This window comes from Typopeltis vanoorti, chromosome 23, assembly GCF_054136105.1.
Source record: "Typopeltis vanoorti isolate ZY-2024b chromosome 23, IOZ_Tvanoo_1.0, whole genome shotgun sequence".
NCBI classification, from domain to species: Eukaryota; Metazoa; Arthropoda; class Arachnida; order Uropygi; family Thelyphonidae; genus Typopeltis; species Typopeltis vanoorti.
Window position 1 is genome coordinate 8392101 of NC_143571.1, and position 24432 is coordinate 8416532.

Genomic DNA, 24432 nt, shown 5'->3' on the forward strand with positions numbered 1-24432 from the left:
AGTTTTTATTTCTATTATTATTATTATTTTAAATTCTAAACCACCTTGAATTTATGCATCCTTCAGATTTACCAGTATATCATTATTTCTTTCACCACTTACATTGTATATGAGTTGTTTAATACCATTGGTTTTATGTGAGTTTTCACTCTGCATTTTGTAGTTATATGTTCGGTAGTTACAAGATAATGATTTTAATAACTATCTTTAAATCTTCTTTTGAGATGCGACTTTTTTGCGGCTTTCAAATAATTGTAATCTGCATTTTGTGTAATGCATTGATGTGCCTTTACTTGTTTTTACAGATAGAGGACAGTCTATGTTGCTCCACATTGCTTAGGCAACGTGCTTGTGCTTCCGTGTAAATTTTGCTGCATTGAAAATGAAGATCTACACTGATCCTCTTAATTTTGAAACTCTAAAAGTAGCATTAGCTGTTGAAGTTAGTTGCCTCGAAGTTGAAATTGTAGAAGTGAATTCTCATGGTGAGCGTCTTCAAATTAGAGAAAACTTATGTAATCTGTATATCACATGCAACTGACTGGTTATATATAATCTATATGTCACATATGTGATACTGGTTATATATATATATTATTTTTATTTATTTTTCCCAGATAGTTTAATGAGGTTGCCATTAAAAGAAATAAAATCTGTGAACAAGAAAAAAAAATGCACACATATGCTTCATGAAGGTGCCAGTGTAATAAGAATAATATAATAAACATAAGCAGTTCTAAAATAAATGAAATACTAACATCTTCCATCTTCCCTGCCCGCGTTTATGCCAGCACATAGTAAATAATTCTAAAATTACTAAAATTTTTAAAATGGCATTGTGTATGGTAATATAATCCTACAAAATTTTTTTTCAATTCCTGTCAGGCATCTAATAACTACAATAGTTTCATACTACAGCAAGAAAAATTAGTCGAGAATATATAATTCTGGAAATTGTAAACTTTTAATGACAAATAATTCCTTACCTTTCCATATTTACAGAGCACCTTAAAAGTAAATAAATAAAAAATATGACATGCTTTAGTATATATTTTTTTAAAGTGGACTTTGAAAAGGCCACATATTTTATTTTACTTAACATTTATAAAGCAAAACAGATTTTAAAAAATAACATTACTTAATGTATTATGCAAAACAGTGTAGAAGGGGAAAAAAAGTAATTTTATTCATTGTAAAAGTTTATTTTTCATCATTCTTCTTTCTTTCTTCTTTCTTTTTTTTTTTCTTTCTCCTTGCTGCAAAATTATTCTTATTTGTTTATTATGTTAATTGATATAGAAACAGTGGATATTAAAGATTCATCATTATTTCAAAGCCTGAAGAGTAAGAAAGTAAAGATTGGGTGTGTGCTGCCTTATTATGATAGGATAGAATTGAGGAGGACCATGATTGTCAATGAGAATGTTGGAGTGAAATTGTAGACATAAGGACTTGTATATGACTGATGGACTGCACTTAAATGGTTTTGGAGTTAGGTGCTTAGAGAAAATGGTGTTCAGTGAGAATTTGGAAGTGTAAAACCAGGGAAACTAGAGATATCCCAGGTGTGGCTAGACACAGGCCATCAAGCATGTGTCTAGCCACTCCTGGGATAGATAAGTATGAGTGCAGGAATGATTATGAAGAGCAGGGTGCAGTTCCCAGGTTTCAAATCTAAATGGGTAGGTGATGACATTATGTAAGAGTAACCATGGGCCCAAGGGGGATTTGAAATGCATGTACATGAATGCTCAAAGTATCAGAAATAAAGGAGAGGAATTTTTAGCATTGGTCAGCTCAACTTGGCATCAAAAATTATTGGCATCACTGAGACCTGATTGTCAGAGAATGATGTAGTTACAGGGATAGAATGTAATGGATATTGTATTTTCAGAGAAGATAGAAGAAATAGGGCAGAAGGAGTGGTATTATTAATGATAGCTGAAGAACTTCAACCAAAAAAAATAGAAGTTAAGGAAGATTGTAGATCTGATGGAAATGGTTCATTTGAAGCTATCTGGCATGAGATAGCACTAATAGGACAAAATATATTGTTGGTTGGTGCTATAGACCAGGGGGTCCAGAAGAAAATGTGGATGACATGCATCAGCAGATTAGCACAATGAGTGCAGGTTGAGCAATTATCATGGAAGACTTCAACTATGGTGAGATAGATTGGAAAGAAGAAAGGGCATGGCAAAATGGAATTTCTACAGTTATTAAGGAATAATTATCTGAAACAGCATGTGATGGAAGGACCAGGGGTTTGAGAGCATTGGGTCTGGTAAGAGCATCATAACATCTATGATGTTATGATGCTCTTAACCTCTGATTGGAGAAAGTGACCATGCAGTCTTGTCCTTGGGAGGTTGCTCAACATGGAAATTTCAGGAAATTTCAAGAAAGGGTTTATGCAGAACTACAAAGCTGGCAATTATGACAAACTTGGGAGACAACTTGGAGCAGTGCCATGGCTTAAGAAACTAGATGTAATGAATGTCATTAGTGCATAGGAAGTCAAGGATTTTTTGAGCTAGGCAGTATCAGAGTGCATACCCAGGGTCAGGAGGATAAACTAAGTAGGAACTTAGTGGATGACTAGCAATATAAAGTAGCAGCTGCTACTTCATATTGAAAAACATTGTGGAAGGAATATAAACAACAAGGTGATCAGCATGCCCATGAGCAGTATATAGCACAAGCAAGACGGGTAATTAGTATGGTAAGGAAGGGTAAATCAGATTTTGAGATAAAATTAGCTAAGCAGGCCCAAATGGAATCCAAAGGAGTTTTTTCACTAGATAGTAAGTAAGAGAAAGGATGATTATAGAAAGAAAACTTTACTTAGTGCTGATGATAGGAAAGTGATAGAAGCAGAAGAAATAGTTAAGTTACTAAGTGATCACTTTGCAAGGTTATTCATCCAAATGGTGACTTTGCAGTTACTGAGGTGATAGGGACTGATGTATGCATTGAGGTAGATGAACAGGAGGTACTCAGTATATTGAAAAATATCATTTTGAATACAGCAGTGGGCTGAAACAGTATGTCTGCTCATGTGCTACAAGAATGTGCAAGTGAACTGGCAGGGCCTCTGACAAAGTTGTTTAATCTCAGCTCTGGCAAGGTTCCAAGGAAGTGGCAAGAGGATAAGATAGTTCCATTACATAACGGTGGCCCCAAGACAGAAGTAGCAAATTACAGATTCCAATCTTTTAACCACCACCAATGTGGTGGTCAAGGAATTGGAAAAGTTTGTTAAAAGTAAAATTCAGGAATGGGTGGATAGGAATATGATATGTTATAGGGGGCAGTATGGCTTTGTAAAAGGTAGTCCTGCCCCAGTAATTTATTCATTTTATAATAAGGTGACAGCAGAATTGGATAAAGGAAATGGCTATGTCACGATACTGCTGGACTTTGCAAAGACATTTGACAGAATACTGCATAGTAAACTATTACATAATAAACTATTACACCCCTCTATCCATGCCACACTGGTGGCATGGATAGAGGGGTGGCTGATAGACAGATAGAGGTTGTGTATGGCAGAGTGTAATTAGAGTGAATGAGGGTGACTAGTGAAGTACCCCATGGCTCTGTACTAGAACTACTACTCTTTAAGTTTTATATTAATGGTATAGCAGATGATTTGAAGGGGACATTGTATGATGATGCAAAACCATGTATGATGCAAAACTAGGGAGAACAATAATTGATAAAGATAATGTAGATATCTTACAAGATGATTTAAATAAATTGGCAGTGTGGACAAAGGACAATGTTATAGAATGTAAGATAATGCTTTGGGATGAAATTGATAAGGCTAGGGATTTGGGGGTGATGGTGGATAGAGATTTTAAATTCAGAAGGCATATTGCAAAAATTGGCAAAATAGCTCAGAGGATTACTTGGATGCTGACTAGCACATTGACAAGTAAAGATAGGGAGGTTATTACTCTCTTTATAAGGCTATGATTCACCACATGTTGACTACTGTGCACAGATTTGGGGATCGGGAGGTGGTGGAGAAGATTCAGAGACTAGTGACCAAGCTGGACAGGTCTGTGGAATGTTCCCTTATGAGGATAGATTGAGAGTGTGTGGGTTGTAGAGTGTAGCTGGCAGATGGAGAATTGGGGATATGATAGAAACTTGACACAGACACTAAATTGACACAGAAGAAATTTTTCAATATAGGAGTAGGGAGAAAACACTTGGAAGCTGTCTAAGAGTTGGTTAGTAAAGGTTTGCAGACTATGTTCTTTTCTTGGAGAGTGGTTTGAATGGATTGCTAGAGAAGAGTGGATTGCCAGAGGTAGTTGTGAGCACCCCAACAGTGAATAGGTTTAAGGAGATGTATGATAGGTATTGTGTTAATGGATAGAGTGGGTCTCCTGCAATGAGTCTTTTGACTCCATGGAGTGCCCATGTAAATAATAATAATATTGTAAGTAGGTTTTGACCAGAGAAGCTTGTGTGAATTCAATCCTCAGAATCGGTTGCCTCTAGTCAAAATTTCAAAGCTTCCAAAGTTTCTGCATACATTTGGTTTTGAAATAACATTAGCTCATTAATAACCACTATTTCTATATAATTTACTTCTCCAAAATAAAGCAGTACGGCTCTTTCTTTTATCAATGCGTTTATTGCATTCATAAAAGAATTTTTCCTTTTTTGTTTTAAATTATGTAAATCTTATTATTATTATTTTTTTTTTACAGAAAGAATAGTTCCTTATTTAACAACTAATAAATATCCAGTTTTGGAGTTGAAACATGGAGAATATCTTTTTTCTTCAAATGCAATATGCAGGTAATTATTTCATTTTTTTAATATATTTATCTTTTAATATAAATTATAAAGGATTAAATAGCAAAAAAAAAGAGTTCCTTTAAATTTGTCTTTACAGACAAATGCATCCTCATGTACACTTATTTATGCCTTAGTGTGGATTATGATTTTAATTAAATGTGACATATGAATTGATTCTCCTTTCATCTTCTAGCTTTAATCTCTCAGAAATGATGAAACTTACTTCAAATTTTGACTGCAAAAACAGTGAACTTCTTAACATTTCTGCTCTTCAACCAATGTAGGCATGACAGATGAATTTCATTTTTTAGTGTGAGACCACCACCATGCTTATTGGAGGCTGAAGTATCTGAAGAAGTTCTATTCGTGTCTGGATAGCAGGGTTTTGAATTATCTGAACCGTAACTTGTGCAAGATACTAACATGTAGATGTACAACCTTTTGTAGGAAGAATTCACATTAAGAAGAAAATCTACATTAAACAGTCACCAACAACCTTTTGATGTTACTGTGATATTTGCTGGGTTTTTTTTAACATCTGAAGATTACCATTCACAAATTATAATGCTATTAGATATTGAAGGACTAAGGACCCCAGTAAAACAAATGACCCTTTGTTTTATTCCCAGTAATAATTTCTTTGTTCCCTGCTACTGCTAGCAAAGTTTTGTAATTCTATCTCTGAAAAAGATTTATGTTCACATTAACTTCAAACATATCATTATGTTAATGATATTTTAAGCAGGCAGCTACCAGCAGCTGAATTTAGACTGCAGAAGAAGAGAAAGTGCTGACAGTGATCCAGAAATGTCTTGCAAATATTTATAGAAAAGGTGTCGTGTATATACAGCAAAAAAGTGGGATATGAAGTTCTGAAGTGGTGAAAAATCTTTCATTAACAGGGCATGAGGGAAAAGCTAACAGTGGCAGTGGCTTGTCACTTGCTTCATAGCATCTCACTCAGAGACATGCCAGTTTGTTATTGGTGGAAAAACCTAGGTTCAAATCCTGTTCTTCTAGGATGTAAAGAACTTAAGGGCTTTTCAGCTGGAGCCAGTTTCATTTGGAGATGATAGAGCTTTTTCTCCTAGAAACTAGTTTTTCATCCAGCAGAATAAATAAACTGGTCAGAAGAGCACATGCAATAAACAGACATAATATACTAACCTCATAGCCTTAGTTGCTTCAGCTATAACTCCAAAATGGCCAAATAGTCAATTCATTGATCTTTAGCTTGATGGAATCAGACTTGTTCTAGCAAGTCAAAGATTAATGAATTGATAAAGTAGGTCTTCATCTCTTGTGCAGTATTACAGCACCAAAAACAATAAATCATACAAATATATTTATTAACTGGCTTATACAACCCCTGGTAAAAAGTATCCGATCAACGTTGTTATCATATCATTACAATGACTGCAATATATGCTGTATATATCTTGGAAAGTTTAACATAGAAACATTTTAGCATGCAAGAAATGAAATAGCTCACTTTAAAGTATAAAAAGACAAGAATATTTTATGTATGATTCAAAGATTTAAAGATTAATTTAAGGAAAATAAATTGTCTGTTAGCAAAAAGTATCCGATGAAGCTAACAGTTTGGAAAAAAGTAAGCGATCGCTGAGGAAACAAATGTATCATTCCCCAATATGCAAATCTGCAATTTTCTGCACAAGCATAAAGCTTGTGCAGAAAATTGCAGATTTGCAGTGCAGAATCGTTGGGAAATCTGAATTCTCTCTACAGTGTTAAAGGATGGCTCCAGTAAAAGAACTTTTGAGCAATTTAAAAAAAAACAGAATGATTGAATATCTGAAAGATGGAATGTCTCAAAACAAGTAATTAGATTACTAAAATGTACTCAAAGTACTGTATGCGACATTTTGAAAAAAATATTGTTCGATTAATAGCATAAAAAATACCTTGAAGTGGACATCCATATACCACCTTATGCTGACAGGACAGAAAACTGAGCTGAAACTTATGAAAACCATGCGCTGTTCAACATCCAAACAACTTAATGCTGCATGGTTGATCTACAGAGTGAAGGTGACCACACAGTATGAAATTGGCTTGAATGGTCAGGAATTTCACTTTTTCAAAACGAAACATTTTTTGACAAAGCAACACAAAAAAGCATGATTCCAATGGTGTAAAAATCATGTAAATTAGGAATTTGATGACTGGGAAAAAAAAGTAATTTTTAGTGACATATTTCGAATTTGACTTGAAACCAATGATGATAATGGTACCTTTGTATGGAAAAGAGTTGATGAAAAGTTCTTTGATGAGTGCATTAATACCAAGGCTAAATTTTCACCCTCATTCAGTGTTTGGGATTGCATGACATCACAAGGTGTTGGAAAACTATGTATCGTGTCATGTACAGTCAACTCCAAAATGTGTGAAGAAATTTTAGAGCATTTTTTGATCTAAAATGGTAACCTCATGTTGGAGGTTTAATGGAGTATTGACAGCACTAAGAAAGGATTAAAAGCTATTTTTAATGCATCCAATATTTCATCTCAGTCACTGAGGCATCTTCAGGGAATACAACTAACACTTATAACACACACACACACACACACACACACACACACACACACACACACACACACACACACACACACACAGCAACACAGTACTCAGTGAAACACTTGGCTATGACTCTTAAGTCCTATCTAGGTGGTGTGCCCTCTATGGATGTTTTGTAGGATGCCTGGGATGTAAATTGGAACTTCCAACAATTAATGTTTCATAAATTTTTGGAAGTTTTTTGCACTCATATTTGTTTAAATTCAGTTGATTTCTGAGATAATAATAATAATGAGTTCATAATACAGGATACAGCGAAGAAGTATCTCGACCCAATAAGAAAACCAGGAGACCCATGGATATCAGATTCAACATGGGAACTAATCAAAAGAAGGCGGTTGGAAAAACAAAGAGATACAGGGACCAAAGAATACAAGAGATTACATAGAGAAGTCAGAAGAGCCATCAAGCAAGACTTTTCCTTGTCCTGCTTGATGGCTCTTCTTCACATTTATTTCTTCACATTTATTATACTAATAAATGTGAAGAAATAGAGTTCCAGATGAGAAGGCATAATTATAAAAGGATGTTTTATTTAGTTTATGACTAAAAGCACAAGTTTAAGCCTAAATTGAATGTCATCAAAGACAGGAATGGGTCATTACTAACAGAAGAGTTGGAAATCAAAAACAGATGGAAAGAATACTGTGAAGAACTACAGCAGAGTGGATAAAGAAAATGTGGAGTCCTCCCACCAAGGATATTTTGATTTGGAACCTCCTCCACTTAGGCATGAAGTTGAAAGAGCAGTTAAGCAGCTTAACAGCAATAAGGCCACAGGGGATGGAGGTATAAGAGTGTTTCATAGATTGATTACAAGGATATGGGACACCGGATCATAGCCTAGAGACTGGTGTGTAGAGGCTTAAGTGCTGTGAGGACATCATGTTGGAGGCTTAATGGAATGTATACAGCACTCAGAAAGGATTAACATAGGTTTAATACTTCTATATTTCGTCTTAGTCACTAGGACATCTTCGGGGATTACAAAAACAACTAATGTAACATGAACACAAATATTATACAATACTAAGCCCAACCACGTGGGTGACACTAAAGTCCTATCTAGGTGGAGCGCCCTCTAAGGGCAGTTCGGTTGTAGATGGCCTGGAATGTAAGGTGGGACCTCTGGTGATGAGTGTTTCCCAAATCTTCGGAAACTTAATACAACCGTATTTATTGAGATTTGGTTGATTTCTGAGAGCTGCTGCTGCTGCTTCTAAGAATAGTCTCTCTTTCTTAAATTTGCTGTGGTAGAGCATGGTGGTTTTCTTCCAAGAGACCCTGTGAGTGGTGTCCAAGACATGGTCAGCCAAGCCTGACTGATCATAGTTGTGTTTACAGATGTAAGACTTGTGATTCTCCAGGCGGATGGATGCTGATCTGCCTGTCTGTCCGAAGTACGCCAGCTTACAGGAACAGGGTACTTTGTAAACTCCAGGCAGAGAGAGAGGAGGGAGCTGATCTTTAGTAGAACAGATAAGGGTAGCAAGTCTGCAGTGGGGCTTATATGCTATGTGTAGGTTGTACTTTTTTAGAATCTTGGCTATTTTTTCGGATGTGTCACAGATGTAGGGTATGGTGATGGCGGTTTTAAACTCTTGTTGACAAGAAGGACAGGGAATGGGGGAAGGAACTGATTTTTTTTTTGATACTGTGATCGCTGTAGCCATTGGAGAGGAAAGTGCAGTATATGTGGTTAAGCTCAGTAGTGAGGGTGGTTCCACTGGAACAAAGATTATGGGCTCTCTTGGTAAGAGTTTTCAGAATGCCATATTGTTGAGAGGTGTGGTGGTGGGAGAGTTTGTGAATGTATCCGCCTGTGTGTGTGTGGGTTTTCTGTATACAGTGAAGGCAAGTATACCATTAGGCAGGCATGTAACTAAAGTGTCTAGGAAGGGTAAACAATTGTTCTTTTCCTTTTCCATAGTAAACTGGATTCTTGGATGTAGGCTGTTGAGATGACTGAGGAAGGATTCTAACGTGTCTGGGCCATGAGGCCAAATAGAGAACATATCATCTACATATCTTAGCCAGATAGAAGGTTTGAGTGGGGCTGAGTCTATGGCTCGTTTTTCGAAATCTTTCATATAAAAATTGGCAAGAGGTGGTGAGAGGGGGGGCACTCCATGGTGGTTTCCTCTATCTGCTTGTAGATTTTTTTCTTCCAAGAAAAATACCCAGAGTTAATGGCAAAGTAAAAGAGATCTAAGATGTCAGACGGAAAAACGTTTTCTAAGAGAGATAAGGTGTCAGTTAAGGGAATATTGGTAAACAAAGAGGAGATATCAAAGCTTACCAATATGTCTGCGTTATTCAAGGTTAAATTTTCTATGAGGGCTTTAAAGTGGGTAGAGTTTTTTATATAGGATGTGGACCTTCCGGTGAGGGGGGTCAGAGAGTTGGCCAGCTGTTTAGACAGTCTGTAGCAAGGTGCGTTGGTGACATCTACTATAGGTCTTAAGTGGGGAATTGGGTTTGTGGATTTTTGGTCCCCTCTTGCCAATTTTTATATGGAAGATTTCGAAAAATGAGCCATAGACTCAGCCCCACTCAAACCTTCTATCTGGCTAAGATATGTAGATGATGTGTTCTCTATTTGGCCTCATGGTATACTTTGAACAGACAGGCAGATCAGCATCCATCTGCCTGGAGGAACACAGGTCTTACATCTGTAAACACAACTATGGTCAGTCAGGCTTGGTTGACCATGTCTTAGACACCACTCACAGGGTCTCTTGGAAGAAAACCACCATGCTCCACCACAGCAAATTCAAGAAAGAGAGCCTAGTTTTAGAAGCAGCAGCAGCTCTCAGAAATCAACCAAATCTCAATAAATACGGTTGTATTAAGCTTCCGAAGATTTGGGAAACACTCATCACCAGAGGTCCCACCTTACATTCCAGGCCACCTACAACCGAACTGCCCTTAGAGGGCGCTCCACCTAGATAGGACTTTAGTGTCACCCACGTGGTTGGGCTTAGTATTGTATAATATTTGTGTTCATGTTACATTAGTTGTTTTTGTAATCCCCGAAGATGTCCTAGTGACTAGGACGAAATATAGGAAGTATTAAACCTATGTTAATCCTTTCTGAGTGCTGTATACATTCCATTAAACCTAGAGACTGGAAGAAGTCAGTTTTCATACCACTACATAAGAAAGGTGATATGAAGGCATGTAAGAATTATAGAACTATTAGTTTGATATCTCATGCAAGCAAAATTTTATTAAAGATCATGCTAAATAGGATGGAGGCCAAAGTTGAGGCAGAGGTGCCCCGAGGAACAAGCAGGTTTTACGAAAGGTAGGGGCACCAGAGCTTAGATCCTTTGCGTTAGACAGATCATAGAAAAATATAAAGAATTCAGACTCCCTCTGGTAATGTGTTTCTTAGACTACTCTAAAGCTTTTCACTGTGTTGACCATGTGAAACTGTGGGAAGTAATGAAAAGAATGTTTTTTCCTCAACACACTATCAAATTGATAGCTAACTTGTATAAGGAGCAAGAAACCACGACAAGAAAACAGGTGTTGGATTGACTGACGGGCTTCAAGTTGGAAAAGGAGTTAGGCAAGGATGTTTACTTTCTCCTCACTTGTTTAGTATATATGCAGAGGACATCATGCATGAAGCATTGGATAAGCTCAGGACAGTAATTAGGATAGGAGGTAGATTGATCAGTAATCTGAGGTGTGCTGATGATACAGTACTCCTTTGTATTGACATGGAAGAACTAGGACTATTTCTTGACAAAGTTAACAAGATCAGTAATTACAGAGGACTTCAACTCAATTCTAGCAAAACAAAGATCATGGTTCTCAAAGGAAAAACAAACAGAGAAGCTCTTGAGAAACAAGTGTACCTTAATGGAGAAAGAATTGAGGAAGTCAGCAAGTTTGAGTACCTGGGATCCATTATTAATGAAGAATTGCTATTCAGAAGATGTCAGAAAAAGTTTAGGAATGGCTAAAACTACAGTCAGAGACCTGTCTAAAATCTGAAAGGATGGATATTTCTCCAAGGGAACAAAGTTGAGAATATTGAATGCGGTTGTTTTTCCAACAGCGACTTATGGATGCTAGACTTGGAACCTAAAGAAGTCAGATAAGAAACGGATATCTGCTTTTGAGATGTGGTGTTACAGAAGACTATTGAGAATATCATATACCGAAAGGCGTCCAAATGAATGGGTGTTAGAAAAGATCAGTAGAACTTTAAGGCTCCTTAAGGATATTGAAAGAAGAAAGATAAAATATTTTGGACACATAGAAAGGATGGAAGGAGGACTTCTCAGAACAGTAATAGAATGTAAAGTTCCTGGAAAAAGAGGCAGGGTTGACCATCAATGAGATGGATGGATGCCGTGTGTGGAGTGACTGATCTTCAGAGAGTTGAGGCTGCCAGAAAAGCAAACAAGGACTACATGGCGAGGCCTGGTGTGGAACATTACCGAGCATCAGTGACCATATGGCATCAGAGTGACCATAGATGCCCAGTGAACATAGCAGTAGTGATTTCTGAGTGCCACTGCAGATTTCAAAAACAGTCTTTCTTTTTTAAATTTACTGTGATTGAACATGGTTTTTTTTCTTCCTGAAAATCCTATGAGTGGTGTCCAATACATGATCTGCAAGACCAGATTGACTATACTCATAATTGCAGATGTAAGTTTTGTGTTCATCTAAATAGATGGTGGCTTTTGAAGTATGCCAACTTGCAGGAACAGGGTACTTTATATATTCCAGGCACTAAGAGAGGAGGGAGCTGATCTTTAGCAAAATGGATAAGGGTTGCAAGTTTCTGGTGAAGCTTAAAAGCTGGTTGTACTTTTAAGGTTGCACTTTTTATAAGACCTGGCTATTTTTCCCAGTGTAACTGAGATGTAGGGGGATGGTAATGACATTTCTTAAATCCTTCTGAAGAGATTGCTGAGGATTGGCAGGAGGATTGATTATGTAGGGGATAGTGATGGCATTTCTTAAATCTTTCTGAAGAGATTGCTGAGGGTCAGGAGGAGGATTGATTATTTTTTTTAATTGTGTGAGAACTGTAGCCATTGGATAGGAAGGTGTTGTGTATATGATTGTGTTCTAGAGGTTCCACTGGAACAAAGATTATAGGATTTATTGTAGGATTTACAGTGAAGGAGAGGTTATCAGCAGGCATGTCACTAAAGTGTCTGGGAAGGGTAAAGTATTATTTTCTTTTCCATTGAAAAGTGGATTCTTGGATGTAGACTATTGCAGTAACAGAGAAAGGAGTTTAATATGTCTGGGCCATGAGGCCAAATAGAGAAACACCATTTACATATCTTAGCTAGATAGAAGGTTTGAGGGGGGGGGGTTGAGTCAATGGCTCATTTCTCAAAATTTTGCATGTAAAAATTGGCATCCCCACTTGTTAACTCCCTAAAAATCTGTCTAGTCTTAGATTTCTGATCTCAATTTTGAAGTGCTGCACCAGTAGCCTTCCTAAAAAGTGTTTATGCTGTTCAGAAGAGAGCACTTCAGTTATTAGTGATGTGCCCATCTTTCACAGACTCATTTCATTTGCTGTCTTGCAGAGTGTTTTGACCTAACATCATTTCAAGAGCTATCTACATGGTCAGTCTTCAAATGGACTGGTATCCATAATTGCTCTACTTTCTGCTAAATTGGTAATGACATGAGCAGTGACAGTTAAGCAGCCATTCACAGTGCAGCTGCAAATCTGCCAGCTCTTCTTTTTCCTCACCTCCTCTTTCATTCTCCTATTTTTCTGGATAAACCTTCTTAACAAAATATTGACCTGGAAGTAGAATGTTCAGTATTTAAAAAGAATATCAAGAGGCTCTCTGAACCTTGTACTTGTATTAATCTTATGGAAATCAGGTCATTAGCTTTCAAGTCTGTTTTTTTGTCCATCTCTGCATTGTGGAACATGGTAATTCTGGTAGACAAGCTTATATGTTCTAGTAGCAAGGCTTATATGTTGGTCATACATAACTGGTAATTAGTTTACGGAATTAACAAAGAATATAAAGTATATTAATTAAAGGTAACTTTAATGAATAACTTCTATATTTCGGCAACGTCATGTTGCCATCTTCAGGAACATAAAGATATGGTATGTGCATGCAGGCACTAACAAAAGCAAATGAGGAAGAAAGCAAGAAACTAATATTGTTCCTAAAGTCCTAATTGTGCCCTCTGGCAGGCTAATTTGGTTGACTTGGCAGTTGGGCTGAAGTTCTCAAAATGTAAGTCTCCCAAATTTGGGGTAGTTTCATGCATCCAAATTTGTTGAGGTTAGGAATGTTTTTTAGAGCTGCTGAAGATTCCTTGAATAATCAGTCGTATTTAAACTTGCTGTGGTGTATTATTTTTGTTTTCTTCCAACGAATTCTATGGTGGGTATCTAAGGCATGGTCTGCCAGCCCAGAGCGGCTGTACTGGTGAAACCGGATGTAGTCTTTGTGTTCTGAAATCCAGATATTTGTTGTTCTCCTTGTTTGGCCAAAGTAGGCCAATTTGCAGCTGCAAGGGACCTGGTATACACCAGGTAGGTCTAAGGGAAGTGGTTGGTCTTTGGTAGAGCAGATAAGGGATGCCAAATTTTTATATGGTCTGTAACAGGAAGTAAGGTCATATTTTCTGAGGATATTGGTTATTTTCTCAGAGGTGTAGGGGATGGTGATAGATTTGGTGTAATCTTTATTGTGGAGGGGGGGTGATGGGGGTTGTGGTTTACTGGATTGAGTATTTTTTGGATTTTTTTTGGGTTATAGCCATTGGCTTAGAAAGTGTTGTGGATGTGGTTTAGTTCAGTAGTTAGGGCCTTGTCACCTGAGCAGATTAATTTTGCCCTGTTATATAGTGTTTTTATAACCCCATATTGTTGTGAGGGGGGGGGGGGATTGCTGGTGAATGTATCTGCCAGTATGGGTGAGTTTTCTGTAAACAGAGAAAACCAAAGATCCATCAAGCTAGCGGGTGATTAAAGTGTCTTGGAAGGGGAGGGTTTCCTTCTTTTTCTAAGGTGAACTGGACTCTGAGGTGTTGGTTGTTTAAGTGTGTTAGGAAGGAGTGGAGTGAGTCTGAGCCATGTGGCCAAGTAGCGAACACATCATCCACGTAACGAAGCCAAATAGTGGGTTTTTGTGGCGCTGAGTTTAAGGTTTTCTCTTTAAAGGTCTCCATAAAGAAATTGGCCAAGGGTGGGGAAAGTGGTGAACCCATGGCTGTCCCCTCTATCTGTTTGTAGAACTTTCCTTGCCAAACGAAATAGCCTGAGTTCATTGTGAACTGAAATAGGGCTGAGATATCGGGAGGAAACTTGGCTTGGATGAGCTCTAGAGTTTCTTTGAGTGGGACATTAGTGAATAGGGAGGAGACGTCAAAACTGACCATTATGTCAGTGTGTTGGAGTGAGAGGTTTTCTACACTGGCTTTAAAGTGGGCTGAGTTTTTTATGTGTGATGGTGTGTTGCCAGTGTAGTGTGTGAGCGTTTTGGCTAAATGTTTGGCTAATTTATATGTGGGGGAATCAATGCCATCCACTATGGGACGTAATGGCACATTTTGTTTATGTATTTTTGTTAGTCCATATAATCGAGGGGAGGTCTAGAGTTATAAGGTTTTAGTTTGTTAGTGACTTCCACAGGCCAAGTGACTTTCTTAAGGAGTCTGTGGAGAGTTCTAATCTGAGAGCTGGTAGGATTATATTCAATAGCGAGGTAAGTAGTATGGTCTAGTACTAAAGCATTAAGCTTACCTTTGTAGTCCTTTTGATTTAGCACCACAGTGGCGTTTCCCTTATCTGCTTTGGTGATTATTATTTTTTTGTTATTCTTCATTTCTTGTAGGGCTGCATATTCATCTTTGGATAGGTTGGTTTTTGGAGGTTTGGCTTTAGTGAGAACATCGACTACATCCAGTCTGACGTTGTTGGCGACATGGTTAGGCAGGTTACGAATCCCACGTTCTATTTGGATCATGATATCTTCGGCAGGTATTCTTTTAGGAGCTAGGGCGAAATTGTGACGACGTGCAAGTGCAGTAAGTGCCTCAGACTTTAAAACTACAGACGAGAGGTTGACTACTGTGTTGAGTGGCGGCTGTGGTAAGGAAGTAGAATTCTTTGTCAGGTTTTCGTATTTTTTCAAGTGCTGACTTCGTATTTTTTCGAACTCTTTTCTTGCCAATGCACATGAGACGTCATAAAGTATCATCCAAAGATCATGGCCGAGTGTATTCGAAAGCTCTTCCTCTAGCGCCAGTACGGTTTTGTGTACGTCGGCAAGGAGAACGCGCATTGCGGTAATTTGTTCTCTTAGCAGGGCGAAGCTGGTGTGATTATAAATGCGCAGAGCTTTCTGTGAAGTAAAACAGTGCTTCAATTTGACACAATTAGGGATTACCTTGTTATCCCGGCAGCATTTTAGGAACGTCAGACGATTTAGTTGTCTGGATATCTTCAACCTCATTTTGCCGTATTGACGGGCCTTTCGTGCTATGGAATCTCCGTGGATGATCAAAATTCTAGTAGCAAGTCTTATACGTTGGTCATACATAACTGGTAATTAGGAATTAACAACGCATATAAAGTATATTAATTAAAGGTAACTTTAATAAATAACTTCTATATTTCGGCCTGTGGAAGTCACTAACAAACTAAAACCTTATAACTCTAAACCCCCCCGATTATATGGACTCCCAAAAATACATAAACAAAATGTGCCATTACGTCCCATAGTGGATGGCATTGATTCCCCCACATATAAATTAGCCAAACATTTAGCCAAAACATTTTATTGTGACATATTGTAACTTTTATTATTATATTTTTGTTTTGCTAAATAATATTTTAAATATAATATATATTTTTACTTCTATTTTTCAATTCATGGATATCTCTTAATTTAAGGTATCTATTAGCAAAAAGTGGAAAGGAAGAACCAAATATTCATACAGATGAATGGTTGGAATGGAATACTGTACAGTTTCAGGTAATGAGTTTTAATCACCAGAAAAGTAAACATTTTTCTCGATATTAAAAGGGTATTATTAAATTCTTCTATAAAGAGATTTCATGTAATGAATTGCATCTTGATTATATATTTGGAACTGCATTGATGATACTAAAAAATAAAAATAAAAAAACTTTATATTTATTATTAATTATACTTGACACAAAATTACTTAATTTTGTAACTGAGCAGTAAAACTTGATATCTGTTCCAGAGTATTTAATAATGTGGTGATACACCATTTACTACTTGTATATACAAAATATATGACTTCTGCATTGATTTAACCTTTGTATTTTCTTGGATCTGGCTCCTGCTGATGTAAAATAGCCAAGTTTCAACCTCAGGAAAGGTTGAAACTGGTCTGGGTAGTGGGCTTTACCATAATGCTTTTTTGTATTATGGAATATTTTCATAGCATTGTTTCTGATGGCAAGCAATGTAAATTCCTTTCAGCCTTGCTTTCACAATACCATGTTTGCTTTTCCTTCAAAATGTTTAATTATTCTCAAAGTTTATTTTCCTCCAATCTTATCTTCAGTACTTAAGGCTTTTTTTTTTTTTTTGTTTGTTTGTGTTCACTACTCGGATTCTTATAACTAGGAGGCTTACTCATGTTTGGGATGCTGTATGAAACACTTATCAGGAAAAGCATGTGCTCTAGGGAGAATAATACTTTACAAATGCATAGGACAGCACGCCTGGGTATATATATTCTAGGGGGTGTGAGAGAGAGAAGTTGAGATATGTATATTTTGCATATTCCTACACGGGTCACTATATTCAGCCTGGTGGTGTTTTTCATGTTCATTTGGTGTTACTTGGTAGCACAAAGCTATAGCAATCTTGTGAAAATTCTCATATGAGCTAAAATGATTTTGCATTTTGGTGATTTTATTCTACTGTTTATCTATCACATATGAACAGATTCATGCATTACAAACATGTGTTATTGAAGAAACAATGGCATCTACATTATTCCTTATTCATGCAAACTAATATACTTTGGACAAACTGAAAGAACAGTTAAACTATCAATTCTGCTCATTATCTATGCTACTCCCATTACGAGTGGCACACCACTACCAAATCTGAGAGAGAAAGAGAGAGACTCAGATCCATATCTGAGAGACTATTTCTAGATTCTGCCACAACACTACAACAGTCTCTGAATCTTAACAAATATGGCTGTCTTACCTTGCCACAAATTTGGAGGACTATCTTGAGACCTTTTGCTGAATAAGCAAGATCCCTTAACTGTACTTCTAGAGGATACTAGTTAAGACTGTAGGATCTTGCTTTTTTGCTTTTTCTGCTTTTCTACTGCTGTGTCTGCATGCATGTGCATAGTACATGTCTTTATGGCAAGATCTTAGTGACCAAGATGAAATAGTGGTTTAATAATTTAACAGCTAAATAAAGTTAATTATCTCTGGGTGTTCATTTTCTTCTCTAAAATTATACCAGATTTGCAGAGCAGCTAAGAAACAAGGCAAATTTAATAATTGGAAAAAAGGCTGCTATTAAATTCTTCTATAAAGAGATTTCATGTAATGAATTGCATCTTGATTATATATTTGGAACTGCATTGATGATACTAAAAAATAAAAAAAAAAAAACTATATATTTATTATTAATTGGTACTAATGGATTGATTTAGAGATTTGATGATTTGTTCAGACACACAATTGGCATATGGGATGGTCAAACATTGACAATGTCTTGAGAAACTGTCATACTTATAGTTTATAGTTTCTATAAACTATAAGTATGACAAAACCATATAGGTTATAGTTTCTCCATTGCTAGTTTCCCAAGAAATTGGCCAAATAGTGACCCTGTTGGAAAAAGGCATAGTGAAGTAGTTGAAGATGGTTTGATAAACTGCATTTCTTATGTTAGCAATTCTTCAGGAGAACACAGAGCAGGCTCAGTAAACAAGTTTTAAACCAAATTTTTGACAAAGATAGTACTGTGACAGAGTGTGGATATAAAGTCTGGTGTGTGGATTTTCTTTCTAATAATGGAAAATTAGTCTCCTTTCTGGCTATTGAAGAATAAGCAAGTTCTAGGAACGAAATATGTAGGTTATTTTCAATTTCTGGAATAAATTGAAATATCTTTTAAATTGTATATCTTTGCATGGTGCACCCTGTTGGATATCTACTTTGATACTGAATAAATAAAGATGGACTGGCAATTTGGGATTTAGCCATCAAATTGTATACTTTTTGGCCTAAATTATAATCCAAAATGATGGCACAACATGACAGAATTTAATGTCAGTGGCTTTGCCCAGTTTAACAGTCCCCATTGTTTTCATCAGGGACCAGAGTGAATGATGAAAGGTCAACTACTGGAACAAATCCCATCTCAGTGTCAGCATAGATCTTTCTAAGCAACACATACAAAGTGTTATATTCAAGCAATGATAATCAGTGAAAGGAAGGGATAGCTATAGTATTTAAACTAAATATGAAGATAATCTTCTTGAATAGCAGGCAATATCAACTAGAGTGATGTGAGCTGATATTAGAATGGGGAACTGGACAATGAGACTTATTTGTGGCTGTGGTCTCACTGAAGGTTCTACTAAGAAAGAATGATTTTTTGAGGCACTAGAGTAGGCAGCCCATACAGTGAAAAATGAAAATTTGGTTTCCTTGTTGATGATCTAAACAGCAGAGCAGGAAATGACTTCTATATGTCTGGTAGTCATTTCCTGCTCTGCTGTTTAGATCATCAACAAGGAAACCAAATTTTTATTTTTTTTTGATAAAAAATGAAATTTTGGATAAAAATTTGGATAAAAGAACAAAACTAATAATAAGGGGTGCTTAAGGGTCAAAGCTATATAACTGAGAGGAGATCTCCACATAGCCTTTAAAGGAATGCGGAGAACCGACCAGGGCTTCTGACCTAATGTCCAATCCTCACCTTCTCGTGGTGCACCCTGTTGGGTATCTACTTTGATACTGAACGAACGAGGATGGGCTGGCAATTTGGAATTTAGCCGACCAAATTGTATTCTTATTGGTTAAACCAAAATAAAAAATGATGGTACAACATGACAAAATTTCATGCCGGCTGGGGCGTCGCCCGGTTAAACAAGGCCCCCGTTGTTTTCGTCAGGGAACCAGGGCGAACAGCGAGAAGTCAGCTACTGGAACAAATCTGAAAACAAACCCCAACTCAACATCACCAGAGTTAAAGATCGGTACTATCAACGTAAGAAGCCTGAATGGCAAAGAAATGGAGCTAGCTGAGGAATTAGATAAGTACCAGATCGACATAATAGGGGTGACTGAAACAAAAAAGACCAAAACTGGTGAGATCTTTCTGAGCAATAAATACAAAATGTTATATTCAGGCAATAACAATCAAGGAAAAGAAGGAGTAGCCATAGTATTCAACACAAAATACGAGGCTAATCTTCTTGAATGGCAGTCAGTCTCAAGTAGAGTAATGTGGGCAAATATGAGAATGGGGAACTGGACAATGAGACTTATTTGTGCATATGGTCCCACAGAAGGTTCTACTAAGGTAGAAGTGGAGGAATTTTTTGAGGCTTTAGAAAAAGCAACTGACACAATGAAAAAGGAAAAGTTGGTCCTTGTTGGGGATCTAAATAGTAGAGTAGGAAATGATTGTGAGACATACAAAAATATTTTGGGAAAATTTGGAGAAAAGAGCAAAGCTAATAATAATGGCAAATATCTGTTGGATTTCTGCTCAGGACATGGACTGGTTATTACTAACACCATGTTCCAACATAAAAATGTGCACAAATTCACATGGAGAGAAGAGGCTAGGAATAAGAAAAGTCTCATTGACTATGTTATTGTTGATAGTGATGTTTTCTCCCTGGTGCAGGACACCAGAGTGTACAGAGGATTTGAAATTGGAAGTGATCACTATTTAGTCTTCAGCAGGATAAAATTGAATTTCATATTGAAAAGAATAACATGTAAGAAAGTTTTAAAGCGAATAAAAGTTGAGCAGCTCTCAGATGTGAACTGTAGACTAAAATACAGAAATATTATTGAAAAGAAAATGAAAGAGTTTGAGAACAGGAATCAAACCTTGGAGATTCAGTGGCAAACTCTGAAGGAAACATTGATTGATTCTGCCAGAGAGGCATGTGGTGAGGTTGTGTGCAAAGATAAAAAAATCAGAACTCCCTGGTGGACACAGGAAGTTAAAGAGGCAGTGAAGGAAAAGAAGAAAGCATATCAAAAGTTCCTGGCAAATAAGTCAGCTTGTGCTCTTAGAGAATACAGAGACAAATGTAAGAAAGCTAAACACTGTGTAAAACTAGCTAAACAAAAGTCATGAGAGGACTTTGGCATGAACATAGAAAATAAATATCAAGAAGCTGGCAAAATATTCTGGACGTTGTTGAAGAAGCTTAGGAATGAAGAAAAGAGTGCCGTAAAAGGAATTAGAGATGATAAAGGTGAAATGAAAACAGGAGAAAAAGATATCCTTGAAGTATGGAGTAATTACTTTGAAAAACTGCTAAATGAAACAAGCAGTGATGACAGCACAGTGATAAAAAACACTGACCAGGCATGCAGTCAGGAATACATATCCATACTTGAAGTAGAAAAAGCCATCAAAGGCTTGAAATGTGGAAAGGCAGCAGGAGTAGATGATATTCGACCAGAAATGCTGAAGTATGGTGGTATAAGAGTCTTACAGTGGCTGCACTGCATAGTTCAGAAAGCCTGCACTGAGGGACAAATTCCTGATGATTGGAGTAGAGCTCTCATAGTACCCATATATAAAAAGGGAAATAAAACTGAATGTGAGAATTACAGAGGTATTTCCCTACTGAGTGTTCCTGGCAAGATCTATGCAAGTATACTTGAGAAACGGTTGAGAAGAATTGTGGAAGAAAAGCTTGGTGAAGAACAAGCTGGATTCAGGCCACATAGAGGCTGTCATGTCAGATCTTCACTTTACGACAAATAGTCGAGAAAGCATGGGAATATAACAAAGATCTGTATTTAAGTTTTGTCGATTTGGAAAAGGCATATGACAAGGTGCCAAGAGAGAAGCTATTCAATACGCTGCAGTTATATGGTGTCAATGGGGCATTATATCAAGCAATACTTAGTCTTTATTTGAGTTGTGAGTCAGCAGTTAGAATTGAAGGAAGTACAGGAAGATGGTTTAATGTTAAATCTGGTGTGAGACAAGGATGTACATTATCCCCTCTGTTATTTATTATCTATATGGATCACATTATGAAGGAATGTGGTATTAAACCTGATATCAAAATTGGATATGTTAATGTCAGCTCTTTGCTTTATGCGGATGATGTTATACTTCTAAATAAATCCGCTACAAGTCTGCAAGATTCTCTGACTAAATTGAATAGCTGTTGTAATAGATATGGTATGAAGGTCAGCAATAAAAAGACAAAGACAATGAAAATAGGCAGAATCATTGAAAATGTCAACTGTGTTGTGAATGGAGAACCTGTGGAACAAGTAAAACATTTCAGCTACTTAGGCACAATTTTTACTGAAGATGGTAAACTAAATATAGAAATAGACAACAGAATCAGCAAAGCTGGTATTGTGGGAACTCAATTGAATAAATTCATATGGAATAAGAAAGAAATTAGTCGGAACACTAAATTAGCTGTATACAAGACTGTGTTCAAACCAATTTTAACTTATGGATCTGAGAGCTGGGTCAGAAGTAAAACACTTGACCAAAGACTAGAGACCGCAGATATGAGAGTCCTGAGAAAGATTAGAGGCGTGAACAGATGGCATCAATGGCAATATCATATTAAAAATGAGGATATTAGGAAAGAACTTGACATTGTCAGCATCCAAGAATGCATTAGCAGAGCTAATCTCAGATGGTATGGTCACTTAAATAGAATGGGAGAGGAAAGATTAGCAAAACAAGTGTTCTCTGCCAGGTTGGCAGGAAAACGACCCAGAGGAAGACCAAGATATAGGTGGATTGATACGGTACAAAGTGCCTTAGACGATAGAAATATAAGATCTGATAATGTTGGAGTCTTGACAAGTAACAGACTGATTTGGAGGAAAATTGTAAATAGGAAGTTAATAATGATGTAATTTTTTCATGTGGTACTGTCATATCCTGTACACCCCTTGAGGGTACATGGCAGGAATTTGATGATGATGATGAACTAATAATAACAGTGCCTGCTGAATTTCTGATCAGGATATAGACTAATCAAAAGTCTCATTGACTATGTTATTGTTGGCAGTGATGTTTTCCTACTGGTTCAGGACACAAGAGTATATATGAGATTTGAAATTGGAAATGATCACCATATAGTGTTGAGCAGGATAAAATTGAATTTAATATTGAAAAGAAGAAGAGTGTGTAAGAAAATTTTAAAAGAAATCAAAGTTAAACAGCTATCATAGGTGAACTGTTGACTCAGATACATAAACATTACTCAGTTGAAAATTGAAATTGAAAGAGTTTGAAAACAAAAATAAAACCTTGAAAATTTAGTGGCAAACCCTGAAAAAGACTGCTTGATTCTGTTATTAATTCCCTGACTCTCTGCTGAATCAAGCAGTCTTTTTCAGGGTTTGCCACTGATTTTTTTTTTTCTCCTTGCAGGTAATCTGCAAGGAGAAAAAAAATCGGAACGCTATGGCAGACTCAGGAAGATAAAGAGTCAGTTAAGGGGAAAAAAAGAAAGCATATTAAAAGTTCCTGGCAAAGTCAGCTTTCGGTGTTAGAGAATACAGAGAGAAATGTAAGAAAGCAAAGCACTGTGTAAAACTAGCTAACCAAAAGTCATGGGAAGACTTTGGTAAGAACATAGAAAATAATACTATTAAGGTTATAATATATTCTAGAGGCTATTGAAAAAGCTCAGAAATGGAGGAAAGAGTACTGTAAAAGGAACATTTAATTAGAAATAATAATGGGGACATGAACACTGAAGATAAAGAAGATTACTTTCAAAGATTGCTTAATGAAACAAGCAGTGACAGCATGGTAGTAGAAAGCATTTAACAGGAATGCAATCAGGAATATATACCAATACTTGAAATATCAAAAACCTGTCTAAAACCTGAAATGTAAAAAGGCAGCTAGAGTAAATGCTATTTCACTAAAAGTATGTAAATGCTATTTAACTAAAAAAAAGCTTAAACATGGAGGTATAAAAGTTTCACAGTGCCTAACTGCATAATTCAGAATGCCTGGTCAGAGAGTCGAATTCCAGATAATTGGGAGTAGAGCATCTATAAAAAGGGAAATAAAACTGAATGTGCGAATTACAGAAGCGTTTAAATATTGAGTGTTCCTGGTAATATTTATTCAATCATACTTGAAAAATGGTTAAGAAAAATTGTGGAGGAGAAACTTGGATAAGAACAAGTTGGGTTCAGGCCATACAGAGGTTGTCAGGATCAGATTTACATTCTAAGACAATTAGTATTTTAAGTTTTGTTGATCTAGAAAAGGCATATGACAAGGTGCCAAGGAAGAAGCTATTCAATACGCTACAGTTATATGGTGTCAATGGGGCATTATATCAAGCAATACTTAGTCTTTATTTGATTTGTAAGTCAGCAGTTAGAATTGAAGGAAGTATAGGAAGATGGTTTAATGTTAAATCTGGTGTCAGACAAGGATGTAAATTATCCCCTCTGTTATTCATTATCTATATGGATCACATTATGAAGGAAAGTGGTATTAAACCTGATATCAAAATTGGAGATGTTAATGTCTGCTCTTTGCTTTATGCAGATGATGTTATATTTCTAAATAAATCCACTACAAGTCTTCAAGATTCCCTGACTAAATTGAATAACTGCTGTAATAGATATTGTATGAAGGTCAACAATAAAAAGACAAAGACAATGAAAATAGGCAGAATCGTTGAAAATGTCAACTGCATTGTCAATGGAGAACCTATGGAACAAGTAAAACATTTCAGCTACTTAGGCACGATTTTTAGTGAAGATGGTAAATTAAATATGGAAATAGACAACAG

At 36.6% G+C, this 24432-nt stretch overlaps 1 protein-coding gene across 1 annotated transcript in view; it reads left to right on the top strand.

Annotated features, from left to right (window-relative positions):
- Positions 1-345: 345 nt before the first annotated feature.
- MetRS (methionyl-tRNA synthetase 1) overlaps positions 346-24432 on the top strand; it is a 257104-nt gene continuing 233017 nt past the window's right edge. Inside the window, exons 1-3 of the mRNA XM_090413131.1 lie at positions 346-485; positions 4725-4815; positions 16322-16403. Coding sequence (XP_090269257.1) covers positions 383-485; positions 4725-4815; positions 16322-16403 — 276 coding nt within the window. The 5' untranslated portion in view covers positions 346-382. The remainder of the gene's footprint in view (positions 486-4724; positions 4816-16321; positions 16404-24432) is intronic.